This window comes from Melanerpes formicivorus, unplaced genomic scaffold, assembly GCF_026170545.1.
Source record: "Melanerpes formicivorus ecotype bairdi unplaced genomic scaffold, bMelFor1.0.p_v2 SCAF_489, whole genome shotgun sequence".
Taxonomy (NCBI): domain Eukaryota; kingdom Metazoa; phylum Chordata; class Aves; order Piciformes; family Picidae; genus Melanerpes; species Melanerpes formicivorus.
In genome coordinates, this window is record NW_027142841.1 from 114,180 (window position 1) to 137,278 (window position 23,099).

The 23,099-nt window shown below is 46.5% G+C and overlaps 1 protein-coding gene across 1 annotated transcript; it reads left to right on the plus strand.

The window, feature by feature from the left end:
* Positions 1-1,237: 1,237 nt before the first annotated feature.
* On the plus strand, positions 1,238-23,085 carry LOC137460015 (olfactory receptor 14A16-like; the record flags this gene model as incomplete). The annotated part of the gene is made up of 2 exons (XM_068170644.1): positions 1,238-2,029; positions 22,821-23,085. Coding segments are annotated over 2 exons (1,057 nt in total), but the record flags the coding sequence as incomplete, so codon positions are not given.
* Between the last annotated feature and the right edge of the window lie 14 nt (positions 23,086-23,099).

Consider the following 23,099-nt stretch of genomic DNA (forward strand, 5'->3'; position numbering starts at 1 on the left):
GTCACTGCTCTCCCTCACTCCCCACTGCCCACAGCAGAGCCCTGAGCCACAGGTGAGGGACAGGATCTGCATTGCCAGGGGCTGGGAGTCAGGGCTTGGCCCTTTGGATCAATGAAACCCCTCCAGGTTTCCTCAGCAGCAGAGCCACCTTTAGCTTGTCCTGACCTGTCAGCACTGCCTCAGGTCTCTGCTCTCCTCAGAGCCTGGAGATGCTTCATTGCATCCAGTGATGCTTCCCTTGCATCCACTGTCTTCTTCTGCTCTAACCAGACCCTGGGGACCCTTTTCCAGTATGCTTCAGTGCACTTCTGGAGAGGTTTCATCAGCTTCTCGGTCTCTGAGGTTCATGGACTTGGCACCAAAGCCACAAGAGATCTCCTTTAAATGCCTTGAGCTGGTCCTCTGCTCCTGGGCCAGGCTCCTGGACTGGAGGGAGCTGCTGGCAAGCAGACAGCGCTGCAGAGGCAGCTCTGGCCAGGAGCAGCTCCTCTGCACCACACAGCAGGGCTGAGGACACTGCCAGAGGATCTCAGGATGATGAGGAAGGCAGAGAGAGCTTCAAGGTCACCAGGACTGAGAGGGTGACTGAGAGCTCACTGGAGGAGAAGTCACTGCAGTCACTGACACAGTGAGGCTGTGGGTGCAGGACACTGCAGCTGTAGCTCCTGCAGGCATCTCCATCTCGGCAGCTGATGCTCAGCTGAAGGCTCCTGGAGTGTGCACACAGAAGGAGGATCAAAGCCCTTCAGTTCCATCCTGTGAGCAGCAGTGATCAGAGCTGGGTAAGGAGAAGGCTTCACCCCCATCCCCTCTGTCTTTCTCTCTTCCCTTCACTGCCTCTGCAGCATTGCAGGCCTGGTCCCTGTTTCTCCACCTCTCCATGGGACTCTCGTTCCTTGGGATTGGGCTGTTGGTCACTTTCTCTTCTGACTCCAGGGGAATCTTCCTGGCAATGCTTGGTCCCTGCTGCATTTGAAGCTGTGATGAACTCTGCCATTGGTTGGTAGTGATGGGGACTGAGCTGATCCATTCCTCATGCAGCTCAGGGACAGGGGTTACAATGAGCCTGAGAGAAGTGTGCCCTAACTTGTCATTGCCTTTCCCTCCTTGGACAGGTCTCCATGGCCACAGGCAGCAGATGTCCAACAGCAGCTCCATCACCCACTTCCTCCTCCTGCCATTCCCAGGCACAAGGCAACTGCAGCTCCTGCACTTCTGCCTCTTCCTGGCCATCTACCTGGCTGCCCTGCTAGGCAATGGCCTCATCATCACCAACATAGCCTGGGACCACCACCTCCACACCCCCATGTACTTCTTCCTCCTCAGCCTCGCCCTGCTTGACCTGGGTGCCATCTCCACCACTGTGCCTAAATCCATTGCAAATTCCCTGAGGGACACCAGGGACATCTCTTATACAGGATGTGTTCTCCAAATATTCTTTTCAGTATTTCTAATACCAACAGAGTATTTTCTCCTCACCACCATGTCCTACGATCGCTATGTTGCCATCTGCAGACCCCTGCACTATGAGACTCTCCTGGGCAACAGAGTTTGTGTCCACCTGGCAGCAGCTGTCTGGGCCTGTGGGGCTCTCTATGCTCTGCTGCACACAGCCAATACATTTTCCCTGCCCCTCTGCCAGGGCAATGCTGTTCACCAGTTCTTCTGTGAAATCCCCCAGATCCTCAAGCTCTCCTGCTCCACATCCTACCTCAGAGAGCTTTGGTTTATTGTGGTCAGTGTCTCTTTTTTCTTTGTCTGTTTTGTGTTCCTTGTGGTGTCCTATGTGCAGATCTTCAGGGCAGTGCTGAGGATCCCCTCTCAGCAGGGACGCCACAAAGCCTTTGCCACCTGCCTCCCTCACCTGGCTGTGGTCTCCCTCTTTCTCAGCACTGGCTTCTTTGCAAACCTGAAGCCCTCCTCCATCTCCTCCCCATCCCTGGACCTGGTGGTGTCAGTTCTGTACTCAGTGGTGCCTCCAGCAGTGAACCCTCTCATCTACAGCCTGAGGAACCAGGAGCTCAAGTCTGCCCTGAGCCAACTGATCCCTGGATGCCTTCAGAAGCAATAAACTCTTTGTCTTCTCCTGCAGAGCAGTTCTGATGTCACTCAGTGCAGACCCAGCCTGGTTTCTCGAGTTATGGCTGCTGCTGGTGCTGTTCCCCTTGGGAGAATATTGTTCCCACACAAATGTCTTTCTTCAGACCATTTCTGGTTCAGTGTTGTCCTGTCTGGTGTGACCCAGAGGCTGCAGACATGAGGAGCTGTGCTCCCTGTGTGGTCAACACAAGAAAGGACCCTGCAGGGAGTTGTTTCTCTTGTTTCCTTCCTGCAAGGTTTCTGTGGAGCTGCAGGGCAGTGCCTGTGTGCAGAGGTGGAGGGGCAGAGTCCCAGCACAGCAGCAGTGCCAGTGCCAGAGCTTGGGCTGTCCTCACCTGCTCTTTATTCCCTTCCAGCCTCTCCTGCTGAGCCTCTGTGGTAGGGCAAGGCCTAAGTGCTCTGGCAGCTTGGGCAGTGTACTGCTGTGTGGCAGTGCTGGGTCTGCAGGCAGGGTCAGGCCAGGGCTGCTTGTGGGATAGAGCTGTGATCCAGAGCAGCACTGCCATCAGAACAGGAGGTCTCCTCATGCCTTCACACCCCATCCCCCTCCCATTACAGACTGCACCTACTCAGAGTCCAATGTTTTTCTCCAGTCCATTTCTGATTCAGCACTGGACTGTCTGCAGTGACCCAGAAACTGTAGACATGAGGAACACTGTTCCCTGTGGTTTCAAAACAATCAAGGACCCTTCAAGGTTTGTCTCTCTGAGCACCTTCTGGAAAGCTTTCTCTGAAGCTGCAGGGCACTTCCTGTGTGCAGAGGTAAAGAGGTAGACTCCCACTAGAGGTTGCTGGGCTCTGATCCTTGGAAGAATGTGTCAGGCTCTTGTCCATTGTTCAGGACACTTGGACAATAGACAATGGTCTGAAACTGATGAGGTTCAGGCTACACAGAGAGACAAAGTTTTCCAACATGAGGATAATCAGCCCCTGGAAGCTGTTTTCCTGAGAGTGTGCAGGAGCTCTGCCCCAGGCAGTGACCACTACATGTTTGGCTCAAGCCCTGAGGAATCTGCTGTGATTCTGCTTAGAGCTGGAGGTTGGTTGAGACACTTCCTGAAGTCCCTTCCAGCCTGACTGCTGCTGTCCTCCCTTGCACTTCATAGCTTCCAATTAGGGAAAGCTCTTGGACCCTCCCTGTTCACAGCACTCATTCCCAGCAAGTGCAGAGCTTTCTCACAGGGTATCCCAGCCAGCACTGACCACATCCTTCACTTCACTCAAGATCTTCTCTGTTACTGTTGCAATACACTCCACAAAGAACCTCTGACCCTCCTGGCCTTGCACTTCTGGGGTTGTACCTTCTGATGGTATTGCTGAGGTTCCTGTGGTATTTACCCCCTTGGGTGGCAACTCCATGGAACAGTTTTCATTCTATGCCTGTAGTGTCCTGCAATTCCCAACACTGTTAACTTGTTTGAGGCACTGGCCCTCTAACCTTAAATGCTATCATGCTGGGATTCCAGTCCACAGGGACCTCAACATGTGAGTGGATTTGGCCATCAAAGGCCTTCTGAAGTTTGACAAGGCCAAGGCAGGCAAGGTCTGCACTGGGGCAGAACAACCTCATGCCTCTGGACAGGCTGTGATGTGACCAGATGGGCACTGATCCTAGGAAGGGGCATGGGAGTCTTGATGGAAGCCACATCAGATGGTGAGGTTCCCATTTCTAAAAGAGGGTGGAGAAAGTGGAGAAGTGCAGAGAGATTCACAGTATCACAGTATCACTAAGGTTGGAAGAGACCTCGAGGATCATTAAGTCCAACCTGTCACCACAGACCTCATTCTCTCATGAAGGGCTTAGGGCCCCACAGTACAGGACCTGTGTGGCAAGCTGGAGGCAGCTGGACCACTCTGGCCTGATGAAGGGCAGGTACATGACAGTCTAAAGGCAGACAGCACCTGCCTGGAGAGGTTTTGGAGCCAGGCTCTTCTGCAGTGTCAGATGGCATGGCAGAGACAGCAGTAAGAAGGTGCTTGCTCCCAGGAGCTTTGCCCTGGGCCATAAGCAAGTTCGTGTCTGCTCAGTTTTGTCTGTTTTGTGTTCATGGTGGTGTCCTATGTGCAGGTCTTCAGGGCAGTGCTGAGGATCCCCTCTCAGCAGGGATGCCACAAAGCCTTTGCCCTCTGCCTCCCTGTGTCAGTTTTAGGCTATGCCTTTCAGAAGAGACAGCTACTGAGCACTCTGGCTGAATGTTTTGGTGTAAAAAGGAAAACAAAGATAATTCTAACCGAATCTCATTGGTAGATCAGTAGGAATGTAACTTTAAGGTTTTGCTCTGTGCAGTCAGCCTGAGTCTGTTTCAGTCTTGGTCTGGACAGCTGTTTTTCTTTCTTCTGTGCTTGGTGCCGACCTTGGATTAATGAGAGAAGAAAAGAATTCTTCCCTTAGCATATGCTTTGAACTAACAGAATTTCCCTTAATAATTACTTTTCTCTCTAACCCTTTTTGGGAAAAAAGTGAGGAAGGGGGAAAAGGTTTTTTTGGGGGGGACCCTCCTCTATTGGTGGGGGGGCAGTTTTTCTCTGTTACTTTCTTTCCTGTATATTTTTGTATACACTGTAAATACTGCATGTTGTGTATATATTCATTGCAGTTCATTCTGCTTGTGAAATACAGCTCTTTTCCATTTTGCTTCTCTGACTGAGTTAGCTGTGGTTTTGGGGGGGGGGGGGAGAACTGAACTTTTCTCACTACCACACATACCTAAATCCCCCCTCCTTATTTTTTGTTATTGTTGTTGTTCTTTTTAACCTAAAATGAGAATGCATGTTGTGTTATAATTAATTTTGACTTTCCCTTTAACTGTTTAAAATGATGGCAAGCTGGTGAGGTGACAGAAGTCCGTATGAACATTTTCTCTAATCACACAACAATCAAACAATCATAACAGTCAGCCCCAATTCAGCTGAGGTTTTTTTAGTAAATTCTTCTGATTGATGCTTTTGATCTCAGATTATCATAACAGTTACTGTGATCGATGTTCGACTTCATATTCTTGATTCTTCTGCTGTTGTTTATTGCGATGATTGCAGTTGACATGGGGTAGTTATCTCTTGCTGGTATCACTAAAACCCTTACCTATAAAATATACTATTTTTTTGTTATTGTTATTTTTTTCTGGATATATTTTTTAACTATTTTCAGAATTTTATTATTTTTATTTTAATTTTTTATTTCAATTAATTCTTTATTTTTTTTTATTTCTTTAATGTTAATTTTTAATACTTTATCATGCCCAGCAGTGCTCCACAGACGTTTGCCATGGCACTGTGGGCCATGGTTTAGTGGCCATGGCGGTGTTGGGTTGATGGCTGGGCTCAATGACCTTAGAGGTCTCTTCTAACCTTAATGATTCTAGGGCATACTGAGCCCAGTCCCTTGCCCTTGAGAGCCTGGAGGCAGGCAGAAAGGAAGGAAGCATCTTCATTTATTAAATATAACACAGCTATGGACACCAAGGCCCTGAGGAGTGAATCCGGAGGACCGCTGGGCCCCTCCCAGTGCATGCCCATCCATCAGGTCCCCTCTGTCCTGACGCTGCTCCAGGACCTGGGAAAACACAAACATCAGCACCATCATGTGATGTTTTTTTTCTTTTAATTTTAATTTTATTTTTAACCCAACTTTTTAATTTTTTTTTTATTTTTTGATCTTAATTTTAAAATTTTTTAAATGGTAATTAATTTTTTATTTTAAATTTTTTATTTTCTTTATATTTTAATTTTCATTTTATTTTTAACGTAATTTTAAATTATTTTTTATTTTTAAAATTATTTTGATTATTTTTATTTTTAATGCTTATTATTTTAAAATATTTTAATTATTTTGATTTTTTAATAAATATTTTTCATCTAATTTTTAAATTTAAAAATTGTTATTTTTTCATTAATTTTAATTGCTTTTATTTTATTTTTAATTTTTTGCTTTTTTATTTTTTAATATTTGTATTTTTTTTTCTTATTTTTCACATTTTTTTTTTTATATATCCTTTTGTTTTAATCTAGTAGTCCCTATCTTAATAACCCTTTATTTTTTGCTAATAATCCTTATGGGTTTTGCTAATAGTTATTTTTTGTTACTGATCCTTATGTTTTTAGTTTTTTTAATTGTTGTTGGTTTTTATTATTACTTTGTTGAGTTGTTTTTATTTTCTTTTTTCTTTTGTTTTTTTTAACTTCTTTTATTATTACTATAATTTGTTATTATTTTGTTATTTTGTACTTTTTTTAATCTAAAATTTTTTATTTTGTCATTTTTTATTGTAGTTTTTGTATCTAAGATGTAATTTGGTGATACTGTGATTTTTTGTTTTGTTATATATATTCTTAATTTTTGGTGTGTGGTTTTTTTACTATTGTTTTGTATTTTTTTATTTTTTGTATTTTTTATTTTATCTAGTCAATGTCTAAGAAGGAAATAGAGAGATGTTAGCAAAACTCTAAATAACAAATCTCTGAAAGACATTACAATCAGAAATGATGAAATTAGCACTGTTGCTTTAAATCAGAACAGAGCTTTGGTAGACTAGAGTCTTACCAGGAAAGGGTAGGGGGTGGGAGGTAGGAAGGGGATGTGGCTAGCAAGGTATGCACTAACTGCAATTGTTTCTGCACTAGGGTCTTAACAACTTGCAGCCTGTCTTGTCTGAGTAACCACTGTTCCACCCATACTGGATTAGCTGTTTTCCATTTTAATTTAAGGGTTGGTTGCTGACCAGTAGCCACTACAGAAAAGGAACAGGAACGAGTGTTCCTCCTAGCTAACTTAAGGCATCTCTGGCATCTTTGCCCAACAGAGCAACTGGAAGGGTTAACAAGTACAGTCTTACAGCGATTGATTTGCCATCTTTAAAAGCTAACTGCACTGGCTCTTTGCTAACCCAGGTTGTTTGCATACCTTTTAAACCCATGACTCCAGAATTTGCCATCAGCAATGGCTAGTGACCATTCCACTTATAGCAAGGTATAATAGTGACATTTTCTCCAGTATCCACAATCATTGAAAGTTGTACAGTTTGTCCACAAGAGTGTCTGATAGTTACAATTTCTTCTGGTTTTCCCTTTTGGATTTCTAGGGCCAATAAGATATTAGGGCATACCGGTGGAACCACAGCCTTCTTGTCCTTGAATCCTGTATGAAGCCCTAGGCGCTCGGGACTCAAATGGTATTAGCTGAGAAATTTTTGTCCCAACAGGAGTGCTAACAGGAAGGGTAATGGTATAGTGCATAATTTTCATAGCCCAGTCATAATCATAATCTATTGAACGAGGAATTATAAAGATGCCCTGTCTAGAGGTAGACAATCTGCCAATTAACAGAGCACAGGGTCTGTGACCCAGAGGACCGTGCTGATTGGACTCGACAACAACATTTTGTGGACTCAAGAGTGACATCCACTGCTGTTGCCAGGTCTGCTCAACGCTGCCAGAGGTGGCTGCGAGGGGGGCGGTCCAAGCACCCTGGTTTGGTGTCATCGCACAGGGTGTACTTGCGCTGTAGGAGCAGTTTCCCTACCAACGATAATCTTGAGTAACATGATTAGGTCTGTGACAGTGAGCACAGCACTTTCGAATCTGTCCAGCAGTCAGGCAATTTGATTTAAGGTACCTGGGTTTCCCAGAAGTACGATGTTTACCATCCAGGTTGTTTCCCTTGTGCGGTGGTCGTACTGGTGGTTTCACGACTGCTTCTATGGCCGTGGCTAGATACATTGCCATTTGTTGGTGCTTCATTCATTCTGCTGTCACGAGACAGTGGCACCTGTTGATAAGATGCTGAGAACCTGTTTAGTTTCTTCGTTAGCATTGTCAAATGCCAGAATATCCAGCATTTTTACCTTCATATCGTGAGTCAGATCTTGAATGTGGTATGCAAGGTACTGACAAAGCAACCAAGTGGCCCTGTTAGACCCTGCTGAATAGTGAAAAGCACAGGATCAGAGTTATTGTCCTGGATTCTGGACCACTCTTCGATCACTATATCCTGACTTAATTGCAAAGCCTTATCAGGAAGCTGCAATTGCTGATATGATCTGGCAAAGGTCTCGCCCCAACGAGATGGTTAGTGGTGACACCTTGTAAAGAGTCTGCTGGCTGCCAGGGTGCGGCTTCTGAGGCATTTGCCAGTGAATTGCCACTTAATTGAGGAGTTGCTAGGTCTAAGGCGGTGTGACTTTCAAGTCCATGCTTGCTGACAGGGGCTGAAACTCAGAGAGCACTGTCTTAGGATGTAACTTTTTGTTGCAATCAAAATATCATCCATAGACTTACAGATGAGAAAGTCACAATGAGTCTATCTAAGTGGGAAGAGAGTGCCAGAGAATTCTGGCATGCCTTGAGGCTACCCATTGATATCAGTGGGTGGAGTCTGCCTTAATCGATGACTCAGTAGATGCAGACTTTGTGGAATCCTCTGGGTGTGAGCAAATTGTAAAGAAAACGATCCTTCAAATGAATAATAATCAGGTCCCAATTTGTGGGGACTGGGAGTTGGGAGGCCAGGTTATAAGGCACCCATCTGTTTAACATCTTTATTGATGACCTTGATGAAGACATGAAGTGTGTCAGCAGTGAGTCAGCAGATGACAGGTAGGTGGCAGAGTTGATCTGCATGAGGGTAAGGAGGCTCTGCAGAGGGACTTGGATAGATTGGATCCATGGCCAACATTCCCAGGAGGAGCTTCAACAAGGCCAAGTGCCAGGTCCTGCACTTGGGTCACAACAACTCCAAGCAATGCTCCAGGCTTGGGGCAGTGTGGCAGGTGTGCTGACTGGCAAAAAGGAACCTGGGGGTTCTGATGGACAAGCAGCTGAATAGGAGCCAGCAGTGCCCAGGTGGCCAAGAAAGCCAAAGGCATCCTGGCTGGGATCAGCAATGCTGTGTCCTGCAGGAGCAGGGAGGTGACTGTCCCCTGGGACTCAGCTCTGGTGAGGCCACACCTTGAGTGCTGTGTCCACTTTTGGGCACCTCCATCCAAGATGGATGTGGAGGTGCTGGAGCCAGAGCAGAGGAGGGCAAGGAGCTGGGGAAGGGCCTGGAGAGTAAATCTGATGAAGAGCAACTGAAGGAGCTCGGGCTGGTTGAAGTCCAAGCTCAGGGCACTACAGATACAGTGTGCACCTGCTTGAAATCTAGGGATGATGCAGCTTCTGGTGGTTGTGGGAAGGGAAGAAAAGTTCCATAGAGTGCAAATATTAGGGTTCAGAGTGGAGGTGTCGTGGTTTGAGGCCAGGCAGATCCTCTCTTGCTCCTGAGAGCACACAGGAGGTGAGGATGAAGAAAAGTCACTCAGAGGGGATCCTCATGGTCCAAGAGGCCCTGGCTCTGTGTTTCAAGAAATGGCCATGGAGAGTAGAGACAGAGCAGGGAGGGTACAGAAATGTCATGGTGAGAGCCGCTAGGAAAGCAAGATGGGTGTCAAGAGCATGAAGGGAAAGAGCTGCAGGCATGGGGCAGTGTAGCACCACCTGCAAGGCTGAAAGCTCAACAGGACTAAGGTCTTTCTCCTCCTGTCTGTGGCATTTGCCTCTCCCACCAAGGTCAGGAAGGTGAAACTTTAACTTGAGCCTCTCTGCATCTGACTGCCCAGGCTCTGTGGTCAGGGCTTGGCCTTTCTGCTGCAGAAACTAAACCCAGTGTGGGGGACAGTGTAGGACAATCTGTGGTGGGGATGGCAATGGGCACTGGCAAGGCTGGAAGTCATCAAGAGAACCCAAGTTTTTGCCTTCCTCACTGTGGCAATCATCCACCACCAAGGGCTCTGAGGAGACTTCCTAAGGCACCAGGGGGACATCAGTGCCTCCTTAAACACCCCCAGGAAGGCTGGGGACTGCCATCCCCTTGTCCTTCTCTCAGCATCACAAATCCTACACCCCACCGCACCTGAGGAGCCCTGACCCATACATGAGGGACAGGATCTGCCTGCCCAGGCACTGTGGCCATGGTTTGGCCTTTCTGCTCCATACACCATACCTGGAGTTTGCTCTCCTGCACTTTGCCTTTGTCTGCTGCAATCATGGCCTCCACTGAGCTGCTCTAAGGAGCCCTTGGGAGGCTTTGTTGGTAATGCCCCTCAGTGGGGCCAAGCAGTGTTTCAAGGTACTTTGTGTTTTCCTCCTGACTTCGGAAGAAGTTTCTTCAGCCTTCTCTCAGTACCTGAGGTTCCTGCAGTGAGTCCCAAGTGCCCTAAGGAGATGTTTGTGTCTCTGCAATCTTCTTCAGGATTTCAAAGTGTACCTCACAAAGCTCAATTTTTTATGTCAAAGATAAAATATTTTACTCCATTTCAGTTCAGAGCAGAGATGATAATTCCCCAAGTGACACCGACCCAGGCTGTCTCAGCAGGACATCTGCACTTGCAGGAACATCTGTCCTTCAGGTCTGACACTCTGTGGACAACTGTGGCAGTTTTAGGCTATGCCTTTAAAATTCAGCTGCAGATTTTGAGCAGAAAAGTAGAAAATCATCAATAAATGACTGTTGGGAGTAAAAATGGAAACAAAAGATGACTCTAAACAAATTCATTGGGCAGATAGAGGCAGCTATACCGTAACAGTCTTGCACATTTCACTTCCATTCCCATTCCTTTTCTTCTCTGCTGGCTTAGCTGTTTCTGCTTCACTCAGGGAGATAAATAATGCTTCTGGCTGGCCTTGGAGACAAGAACTAACATTCTAGAGCTGGGATTGTTTAGCCTAGAGAAGAGGATGCTCAGGGGAGACCTTATTGCTGTCTACAGCTACCTGAAGGGAGGTTGTAGCCAGGAGGGGGTTGGTCTCTTCTCCCAGGCAACCAGCACCAGAACAAGAGGACACAGTCTCAAGCTGCACCAGGGGAAGTTTAGATTTGAGGTGAGGAGAAAGTTCTTCACAGAGAGAGTTGATAGCCATCGGAATGTGCTGCCCAGGGAGGTGGTGGAGTCACCATCCCTGGAGGTGTTCAAGAGGGGATTGGACATGACACTTGGTGTCATGGTCTAGTAGTCATGAGGTCTTGGGTGACAAGTTGGACTTGATGATCTTTGAGGTCTTTTCCAACCTTATTGATTCTACGATTCTATGATTCCCTCCTTTCAACTCATTTTTTTTTTCTCTTTGGTACAAAGGGAAATGGGGAAGGAGGTTTTGGAGTGGTAGCAAAGCATCTTCCCTGGTTTCTGGGAGAACCAAGAGAGGTGACAGGGTTTTTATTCAGAAAGCCTGCACAGACTCCCAGTTGGTGGAGCAGGAATTGTTCATTGGCACAGAACAAGCAGTTTATACAGGAAAAATCCAGCAGGCTAAGCAATTCCCTGACATTCTTCCACCACTGCTGCTCATTGAATTTTCTCCTTCGATATGCAGCTGTCAATCGTTATCTTCATCCCATATCAGGTTGAGCTTCTCCAGCATGGAGGCAAGTGTCCTCCTGTCTCGCATTTCAGGTTGTTTACCGTAGTTAGTTCTTCTTTATCACCAGGCCAGCCTTCCAGTATCAGCAGCCTGTTGCTCTTTCTTGTCCTGAAACCTTCCATACATACTTTCTGCTTTCCTACAACTCCCCATTTTTATATGGTTTAAACCAGCAGCCATCACTTGTGTCCTGACCATCCTCCTGTTCCTGAAGGTTATGATTACAAACACCATGAACACTACAATTACAATGCCAATCACCACAAGGATTCCACCTCTAACCCACACTCGTAGATTCAGACCTGAGAACCAATTGTTTGGATTCAGCCAGCTCAGATCTTTGTTCAGTGCTTGCCATGTTGAATCAATCCTCACCTGGTGTTTATTTGCTAATTGCAGTTCCAGCTGATGCTTCAATGTTTGGACATTATATTTCAAGGAGCAATCAAAGGCCCCATGTAAATGTGACCTGAGTGAGTTCCAATCATGCTGAGAGTCATTCCAAGACAAGGATGTTACACACATGTCCTGCTTGTGATATTCCCATCACACTGCAGTATCATATGGGTCCGCAAGGCAGCTTGTTGGTCTCCTAACCAAACAACGCTGGCCTCAAGCATGCATAACCTTGCCATTATTTTCTCATCTATAGCTTCCTGCAGCTGCAGATCATTTGTCACATTGGTCAATAAAGTTCTCACTGTGTCACAGTTTGTATGCCCTTTGTCAGAGCTGTAACTGAAGCAGCTGGGGATGCTAATATTATCACAGCTGGTATTATAGCAAACATTAGCCATCCCACAAATCTTTTTGTCCTTTTTCTAGAATCCTTTAGTCCCTGGTCTAATAGCCTGAGAACATGATCCAATCCACTTTCACTCTCCCACCCTCTTGTCATATTCACTGGGATCCATGCCTCTGCCCTTCTTCGAAAGGGAATGATCATGCTCCACTGATCAATGTCCTTATTGTAATGGGTTGGGGCAGACCCCTCCCCACCATGGGCAGAAATAACGACTCAGACAAACGGATTGCAAAAGTGATGGAAAGTTTAAATGGGAAAACAATAAAAACAACAATGAAAGTTTTACAGAGAACCACAAGCACCGTGACAAAAGAGAGAGATCCCAGAACATACCCAAGAACATCCCATCCCCACCTGGGGGTACACCCAAACCCCCCAGGGCTCTTTCCTCCTCCCCCCACCAAACCCAGCCTTAGGCCTGAGCAGGCCCAAGGGAGGCAGCTCATGCCATTTTACCTAGGCAGCAGCAGGGGACAAAAGAGGAAGTGAAGACCCCGTGTGGATGTTTTATAGGGGAGCAGGGCATTATGGGAATGCAATACCTGTTTTCCTGTAACCACCCCCCTTGGCTGGGCCCACCCCTTGGGACCTTGCAGGAGTGGTCTGTGCAGTGGCATCTGGGCCAGCACCCAGTCTAAACCACCACACTTATCAATAATACAAGACTTAAAGGTAATATTGCTACAACTAAGATGATAAATGCTTGCTTCATTATAGATTGTACAATCAAGAGCTATTCCTAACACCTATGGGTGGGTAGTACACACAGTAGCAAAGGAACTAGAAAGTACAGGTTCTACTAAGATGCCTTTACACCTACGAGGTGGTGGAGACACCATCACTGGAGGTGTTTAGGGGGAGACTTGATGGAGTGCTTGGTGCCATAGTTAAGTTGATTAGATGGTGCTGGATGATAGGTTGGACTCCATGATCTTGAAGGTCTCTTCCAACCTGGTCTATTCTATTCTATTCTAGTCTAGTCTAGTCTAGTCTAGTCTAGTCTACTCTACTCTACTCTACTCTACTCTACTCTACTCTATTCTAAATAGTTCTCTTTACCAATGGTAAAGCTAACCTCCACAACTGTTTCCTTATCACACTTTCAGTACCATTCCATGAGAGCTGTGACACAGGGCCTTCCCATGATACACAAGGTGATTTTATCTTTGTGGATTCACATCAAGAGATACAAGAGTTAGCCTCTTACACCACCCTGTCAATCAAAGATAGAAGCAAGAAAGAAAGAAAGGAAGGAAAGAAGTTTTAAACAATTTTTACAATAGACATGAGTTTTGATTGGCTAATGGCACCAATCTGTTTTACACCATCATTAAACACCAACTGCATATTGGACACTACATTTTGAATCAATCATATAAAATTATACAAGGTTAAAAAGTAACAATGCTGAACCCCATAGAAAATAGGACAAAATTTGTTTCATCCCTGTTCCTCCTGGAAGCCAGGAGAACAAATCCATAACCTACGCCCTGCCCCAACAGTCCTTCAGTTGGAACTGAAGTGAGAGCTTCCTTCCAGATTCAGATGTATCTGCAGGGATAGGAGGAAGGTAGAGTCCTGTGACCGGTTGATGTTGTCCCCTTAAGAAAGGGGATATGGTGGACGGAAGTTGGTAAACGGAAAGAACGGATCTAAACTATTTCATTGGTGAAGTGGGAGGAAGCACCTTCTGAACTGGGACAGCAGGAAGGTATACTGGGCTTTCCAGCACTTTTCTGCAGTCTTGCTTCCACCTCTTCTTCAGGCAGCAGCTTTCTGTGCTGGGCTTTCTGCCAAGGCTTCGGCCTTCAAACTGACAAACCTGATAAGGCCTGTATTAACTCCTTTCCAATTAACACAAACTGCTTCTAATTTTTTTTTCCTCTTCCTCTCTCTTCTCTAACCTGCTCTGGGGAAGAGGGGGAGAGCGGAGGTGGGGAAACCCCTCAGCAAGGGGGGGGGGGGACGGACTCTCATTTCTGTGTTACTCTGTTGTATATCTTTGTATATATTGTAAATATTGTAAATTTGTATATATTCCCCTGCATATCCTACATTGCTTTGTAAATATAAAGCTCCACTGCTTTGATAATTCAGCTTGTGAGTTTTTTTTTTCCCTTTCCCTTCAATTTTCTTTCCCTTTACCTTACAAGGGGGGAGGGAGGAGGCTTCTTGGCCTTACCCTTCCAACCCACCACATTTTTTTTTCTTGGCGTACCCAACGTGCGGCAGATAATTAGTTTAATTTATTACTTGATTGATTTAGTGTTTTCCAGCTGAATTAGCAAGCATGAAGGTGTTGTGGTTCGTGGAGCGATTATTCTTTTCAATTTTTGGGGCTCTGGTTTACAGATATTGTTTGGGTTTGATTTTGGATTACCTGGGCAAATATTTGGTGCGGACAATTTATATGTGGGTTATGTATAAAGTTAAATTATGGTATGGAAAATGTATTAATTTATTATGGCCAGTGAGATGCAGGAATGTTACCTCCACCACTCTCCCAATTGAGATAAATGGTTTTAAGATTCCGCCTGAGGAGAGAGTAACTTTAGGTGATGCCTGGGATCCAAAAGTGATTTATTTGATGTGTATAAATCTGTTGCTGGTGATGGTAATTGCATATTTACTGTTCTCTCTGCGGCGAGAGAGAAAGATATCCAAAGCTTGTTTTGTTATTAAAACTAGATCAAAAAGAAAACGCCATGGCTCTGGATCAGTCCCAGAGTCATCTAGTGACGAAGAGTGTGGGGAATCTGTGTCAGTTAAAAAGAAGGCTAAAAAGTTAATTGGTAAAGCAGCTCTAAATGACCCTGCTGATTCTGGCAAGCTGCCAAGGGCGTCGGCTGGTATCAACATGGCGCCTATTCCTTCTCCCACTCCTTCTCCTTCTTCTTCTTCTCCGTCGGCCAGTAATGGAGCAACGTCACTTCCACCCAATCCCTCGGTGGGACCGGAAGTCACTGCCCCAGCAGCTGATTTATCTCAGGACCTGTCAGCTTCCATTAAGGTGGCTGTGAATTCAAACACAGCTCCAGTTAAGGTGGCTACTTTAAAGACTAGAAGTGGAAAGGCCAAAGATGGAGAAGAAGAGGTGGAGACTGATCCTGGTGAGGGGCCCTCTACTCTAAAAGATCCTGCTCAGGAGGAAGAGAAGGTTTGTTTTAAAGATCTAGCTAACCTAGTGAGATCAAAGCAGGATACAGATGAAGCTAGGAAAGCAGCTGGCAAAGGTGGTTCTCAGCTTAAAGAGATCCTTAGGAGAATGACAGCAGGATTATATGGGCAAAGAATTCAGGGAGACGATGAGGAAGATGATATTTCAGAATGTTCTTCTCCCCGCGAGGAATTGCGAAATGTCCGTAAAGATTTCACCAGGGCAGATAAGGAGCCAGTTCTAGCTTGGCTTAGTAGGTGTTATGATACAGGTGCTCCAGCTCTAACAGTTGGAGACAAGTCAGCAGCTCAGTTAGGAACTCTCTCGAGGGATAATGGAATAGATAGACATCTAGGCAGGGCTCTCTGTAAGGTTAATCTGTGGATACGCCTTTTAATGGCGGTTGCCTGAGATACCCTTCCTGAGATGATCTTCCATGGAACCCTAAACCCTGGACTACCATAGATGAGGGAATTAAGCGCTTGAGAGAATTTGTTGTTAGAGAGCTACTCTATGGTGAACACGAAACTCTGAATCCTGATGACATTCCTGTGGGTATTGGTCTGGCTAAAAAGATCATCAAACTTGCTCCTTCTAATTATGCAAACATTCTGGCAAGCAGAATTGTGTCAAGAAGTTATGGTGGAGCTTCTCCTACGGTTGGCCAATTCAGTGATCAAATGAGACAACTGGAGGATAGCATGACACGTGGTTCTTTCGTTTCAGCCATTAAAACTATGTCTGGTGATATACAGAATTGCATAAGAGTGTTAAAAGATGAATTTAGAAATTCCATATCCCAATTGGCACAGAAGGATAATTTCAATTCTTCCTCCAGGTGGATATAAGTTTCATCTGTGAGGAACACACGTCCTCCAAGGAGGTCATTCCAAAACAGATCAAATCGAAACAGACCACCAAGGCGATCACGTAGAACTATTTGGATAACTCTGCGTGATCAGTTTGGTGAGAACATGAACCGCTGGGATGGCCAACCAACTTCTAATCTTTTCAGGAGACTGAGAGAACTGCAAAGTGGCAGAACCCGAGGTAGCAATACCAGAAGGGTAGCTGTTACTTCCACAGTTCCCCAGAACAACTCTAATGGCTCCAACAGTGGCTCCAGTTATAACATGCAAAGTTATAACCCTGCAAACTATGTGCAATGCACATGTGCGCATGTTCCCCATAACTAGGGGTGCCCTGCCTCCCGCCAGGGGGAGGAGAGGGATAACAGAGATAATAGAATCTATTGGGATGTGTACATCCAGTGGCGTGGCACTTCACAATTTCGGAAGTACAGGGCCTTGGTTGACACAGGAGCTCAGTGCACCATAATACCATCAAATTATCAGGGATCAGAGTCCATAACTATTCTGGGAGTCACTGGTGGATCTCAAGAGTTAAGTAAGGTAGAGGTTAATATAAGTTTAACTGGTAAACAATGGAGGAAGCATACAGTTGTGACCGGACCTGATGCACCTTGTATTTTGGGAATTGATTTTCTGAGAGAAGGGCATTTCAAAGACCCTAGAGGTTACAAATGGGCTTTTGGAGTAGCTTCTATAGAAGTTGATGGACAAAAATTAAAGCTATCTGCTAGACCTGAGCTTTCTGATGAATCTGCAGTTGTGGGACAACATAAGATACAGGACATTAAATTGCCAGTTGCTTCTCAGACTGTGCATCACAGACAATACAGAACCAACCGTGACTCTTTGTTGCCCATTCAGAATCTGATTCGTCAGTTGGAGAGTCAGAAAGTCGTCAGCAAAACTCATTCACCTTTCAACAGTCCAGTGTGGCCTGTGCGGAAGCAGAATGGAGACTGACGTCTGACGGTAGACTACCGAGCCCTAAATGAAGTGACACCACCTATGAGTGCAGCAGTACCAGACATGATGGAGCTACAGTATGAGCTGGAATCCAAAGAGGCCAAATGGTATGCTACCATAGACATTGCTAATGCATTTTTCTCTATTCCTATAGCAGAGGAATGCAGGCCTCGATTTGCTTTCACCTGGAGAGGAATCCAGTACACTTTCAACAGACTGCCAATGGGCTGGATCCACAGCTCAAGCATCTGTCATGCAGTAATCCACAATGCTCTGGAGAAAGGCGGTGCTCCAGAACACATCCAGTTCATCGATGATATCATCGTCTGGGGTAAAACTGCTGAGGAAGTCTTCGAGAAAGGTAACAAAATCATTGACATTCTTCTGAATGCAGGTTTTGCTATCAAGCGAGACAAGGTGAAAGGACCTACCACAGAGATTCAGTTTCTGGGAGTGCGGTGGCAGGATGGATGCCGACACATTCCAGTGGATGTGGTAAATAGTCTCTACCATGGCAAGTCCCACAAACAAGCAAGAGACCCTACGTTTCTTGGGGATAGTGGGATTTTGGAGACTGCACATTCCTGGATACAGTCAGATTGTGAAACCTCTGTATGATGTGACTCGAAAGAGAAACCATTTCCACTGGGGACCTGAACAACAAGCAGCCTTTGACCAGATAAAGCAAGAGGTAGTTCAAGCAATGGGTCTGGGACCTGTCCGAGATGGTCCAGACTTTAAGAACATTTTGTACACGGCTGCAAGTGACAATGGTCCAACCTGGTGCTTGTGGCAAAAAGCTCCAGGTGAGACACGTGGACGACCTCTTGGTTTCTGGAGTCGAGGTTACAGAGGTTCAGAGGCTAATTATACTCCAACAGAGAAAGAAATTTTAGCTGCCTATGAAGGAGTAAAAGCATCTTCTGAAGTGATTGGAACTGAATCACAACTTCTCTTAGCTCCCAGATTACCAGTTTTGAATTGGATGTTCAAAGGCAAAGGCTCCACACCACATCATGCCACAGACTCAACCTGGTCCAAGTGGATGGCTCTGATAACACAGAGAGCTCGAATGGGAAATCTTGAAAGACCTGGTCTAGTGGAGGTGATCTCATGTTGGCCTGAAGGTATCAACTGTGCTAAACCTCCAGAGGAGAAAGTATCTCGTGCTGAGGAAGCTCCTCCTTACAATGACCTTTCTGATGATGCTTTGTTCACAGACGGTTCCTGTCGTCTTGTTGGGAACAAGCAAAGGTGGAAGTCTGCAGTGTGGAGTCCAACACACCGAGTTGCAGAGGCGAAAGATGGAGAGGGAGAATCCAGTCAGTTCACAGAGGTAAAAGCTGTCCAGCTAGCTCTTGACGTAGCTGAACGTGAGAGATGGCCAAAGCTTTATCTCTACACCGACTCATGGATGGTAGCCAATGCTCTATGGGGTTGGCTAAAGAACTGGAAGAAGAGTGGTTGGCAGAGGAAAGGAAAACCCATTTGGGCAGCCGACCTGTGGCAGGATATTGCTGATCGAATCGAGAGAATTCCAGTGAAAGTGAGACACATCGATGCTCACATTCCTAAGAGCAAAGCTACTGAGGAACAGCAACACAACCATCAGGCAGATCTAGCTGCAAGAGTTTCTCAAGTAGACATGGACTCTAGTCTTGATCTCGACTGGAAACACCGAGGTGAGATGTTCTTAGCTCGGTGGGCTCACGATTCGTCAGGACATCAAGGCAGAGATGCAACATACCAATGGGCTTGTGACAGATCCATAGACATTTCCATGGATGCTATCACACAAGTCATCCATGACTGTGACATTTGTGCTGCTATTAAGCAGGCAAAACGACTTAAGCCCTTGTGGTATGGTGACAGATGGTCCAAGTACAAATATGGTGAAGCGTGGCAGATTGACTACATCACTCTACCACGTTCTCGTTCTGGTACGCAGTATGTGCTTACTATGGTAGAGGCAAACACTGGATGGTTGGAAACTTATCCAGTTCCACATGCAACTGCACGCAACACCATTCTCGGTCTGGAGAGACAGATCCTGTGGAGACACGGAACTCCAGAGAGGATTGAGTCAGACAACGGAACTCATTTCAAGAACAACCTTGTAAAGAGCTGGGCAAAAGAGCACGGTATTGAGTGGATATTCCACATTCCCTACTATGCACCAGCTTCAGGGAAGATTGAACGCTACAACGGTTTGTTGAAGACCACTCTCAAAGCCATGGGAGGTGGATCTTTGAAAAACTGGGAAAAACATTTAGCACAAGCAACCTGGCTGGTAAATAGTAGAGGTTCAGTGAACCGAGCTGGACCTGCACATTCAGATTTGCTACGGAAAGTAGAAGGTGATAGAGTTCCTGTTGTTAGAGAAAAGAATCTGTTAGGTAAAACTGTTTGGGTATTTTCACCCTCAGGAGAGGCTAAACCTGTCCGAGGGGTGGTTTCAGCTGAAGGTCCGGGTCACACTTATTGGGTAATGCAAGAGAATGGTGAAACTCAGTGTGTTCCACAAAGAAATTTAACTTTAGCTGAAAGAGGTTAATTTCAAACTGCTGTACAGCTACATCGCGTCCAAAGGAAGAATCAACGAGACATCTACGGTGCACGAACCCTGAGATCCCTGAGAGCCCTGAGTCAACTAAGAGACCCTGAGAATCCCTGTTTCCCTTTTCTTCGCTTCGTCGGTGAAGAAATGAACTGTTTTCCATTCTTCTCATTTTCTGATTTTCTTGGACTTTTGAATCATCTACATCTGAGCATAGCCGGAATGGACTATGAACTTTACTCACGAACTGTAAATATCGTTGTGGATTGGATGGACAGTGTGAACAGCCAATGAAATTGTTTAGAAGGGGGGGACTGTGACCGGTTGACGTTGCCCCCTTAAGAAAGGGAATATGGTGGACGGAAGTTGGTAAAGAATAATCTAAACTATTTCATTGGTGAAGTGGGAGGAAGCACCTTCTGAACTGGGAGTGAACTGGGAGTGAACTGGGCACTCTGGTACTTCTATCTTTAGTTTTGCTTCCGCCTCTTCTTCGTGCTGCAGCTCTGTCTGTGCTGGGCTTTCTACCAAGACTTCGGCCTTGAAACCGATAAGATAGAAGGCCTGTATTGACTCCTTTCCAATTAACACAAAACTGCTTTTAACTTCTTTCTTTCTTCTTTCTCCCTTTTTCTGAACTACTCTGGGGAAAGGGGGGGAAAGAGGGGAGAGCGGAGGTGGGGAACCCCCTCTGCCGAGGGGGGTTACTCTCATTTCTGTGTTACTCTGTTGTATATCTTTGTATATATTGTAAATATTGTAAATTTGTAAATATTCCCCTGCAAATCCTACACTGCTTTGTAAATATAGCTCCACTGCCTTGCTAATTCAGCTTGTGAGGTTTTTTTTCCTTTCCCTTCAATTATTTTTTCCCTTTTACCTTACAAGGGGGAAGGGAGGAGGCTTCTTGGCCTTACCCTTCCACCCCACCACAAAGGTACTTTGGAGTTTTCTTCTGCCTTGGACTTCTTGAGAAGCTTCTTGGCAGTACCTTGGCAGAGTCTCCTGGCATTACCTAAGGATGTTGTAATCAGCCCCAAATACTCCATGGGGCTCATTAAATACTGCTGAACCTCTCATTATTGCCAAGGTTTCTGCAGATAATTGGAGAGGTTATTATTGCACAAAGCATCTGATAAAAAAGTACTTTCACAGGGTGAATCAGAGCCCTGAGACATGAGTGAGGGATAGGATCTGCCTTGCCAGGGGCTGGGAGTCAGGGCTTGGCCCTTTGGATCAAAGAAATCTCTCCAGGTTTCCTCAGCAGCAGAGCCACTTTGAGCTGCTTGTCCTGACCTGTCAGCACTGCCTCAGTTCTCTGCTCTCACCACAGCCTGGAGATGCTTCAGTGCCTCCAGTGAAGCTTCCCTTGCATCCACTGTCTCCTCCTGCTCTGACCAGACCCCTGGGGACCCTTTCCCAGTATGCTTCAGTGGGACCCATTAAGAGTAGAAGAAACTTCAGAGTTTGAATCCAACTTTGACTCCTGGAGAGGTTTCATCAGCTTCCCACTCTCTGAGCTTCATGGACTTGGCACCAAAGCCACCAGAGGGCTCCTTTAAATGCCTTGGGCTGGTCCTTTTGTGCTGAGCCAGGCCAGGCTCTTGGGCTGGTGGGAGCTGCTGGCAAGCAGACAGCACTGCAGGAGGCAGCTCTGTCCAGGAGCAGCTCCTCTGCACCACAAAGCAGGACTGAGGACATGCCTAGAGGATCTCAGGGTGATGAGGAAGGCAGAGAGAGCTTCAAGGTGGCCAGGACTGGGAGGATGCTGAGAGCTCACTGGAGGAGACGTCACTGCAGTCACTGACACAGTGAGGCTGTGGGTGCAGGACACTGCAGCTATAGCTCCTGGAGGCATCTTCGTGACAGCAGCTGATGCTCAGCTGAAGGCTCCTGGAGTATGCACACAGAAGGAGGACCAAAGCCCTTCAGTTCCATCCTGTGAGCAGCAGTGAGCAGAGTTGGGTAAGGAGAAGGCTTCACCCCCAGCCCCCCGCCTTTCTCTCCTCCCTTCACTGTCTCTGCAGCACTGCAGAGCTGGTCCCTGTTCCTCCACCTCTCCATGGGACTCTTGTTCCATGGGATTGGGCTGTTGGTCACTTTCTGTTCGGACACCAGAGGAATCTTCCTGGCAATTCTGTGTCCTAGCTGCATATGAAACTGTGATGAACTCTGCCATGGGTTTGTAGTGATGGGACTGTGCAGATCCATTCCTCATGCAGCTCAGAGAGGGAGGTTAAGATGAGCCTGAGAGAAGTGTGCCCTAACTTGTCACTGCCTTTCCCTCCTTGCACAGGTCTCCATGGCCACAGGCAGCAGATGGCCAACAGCAGCTCCATCACCCACTTCCTCCTCCTGCCATTCCCAGGCACAAGGCAGCTGCAGCTCCTGCACTTCTGCCTCTTCCTGGCCATCTACCTGGCTGCCCTGCTGGGCAATGGCCTCATCATCACCACCATAGCCTGGGACCACCACCTCCACACCCCCATGTACTTCTTCCTCCTCAACCTTGCTGTGCTTGACCTGGGTGCCATCTCCACCACAGTGCCAAAATCCATGGCCAATTCCCTGAGGGACACCAGGAACATCTCCTATGCAGGATGTGTTGCTCAGGTCTTTCTGTTTGTGTTTTTCATTTCAGCAGAGTTTTCTCTTCTCACCACCATGTCCTACGATCGCTACATTGCCATCTGCAGACCCCTGCACTATGAGACCCTCCTGGGCAGCAGAGTTTGTCTCCACCTGGCAGCAGATGCCTGGGCCTGTGGGTTCTTCCATGGTGTGCTGCACACAGCCAATACATTTTCCCTGCCCCTCTGCCAGGGCAATACTGTGGAGCAGTTCTTCTGTGAAATCCCCCAGATCCTCAAGCTCTCCTGCTCCACATCCTGCCTCAGGGAACTTTGGGTTATTTTGGTCAGTGCCTGTTTATACTTTCTCTGTTTTGTGTTCATGGTGGTGTCCTATGTGCAGATCTTCAGGGCAGTGCTGAGGATCCCCTCTCAGCAGGGATGCCACAAAGCCTTTGCCACCTGCCTCCCTCACCTGGCTGTGGTTTCCCTGTTTATCACCACTGGCTCCATTGTCTACCTGATGCCCTCCTCCATCTCCTTCCCATCCCTGGACCTGGGGGTGTCAGTTCTGTACTCAGTGGTGCCTCCAGCAGTGAACCCTCTCATCTACAGCCTGAGGAACCAGGAGCTCAAGGATGCCCTGAGAAAACTGATTCCTGGATGCTGTCAGAAGCAATAA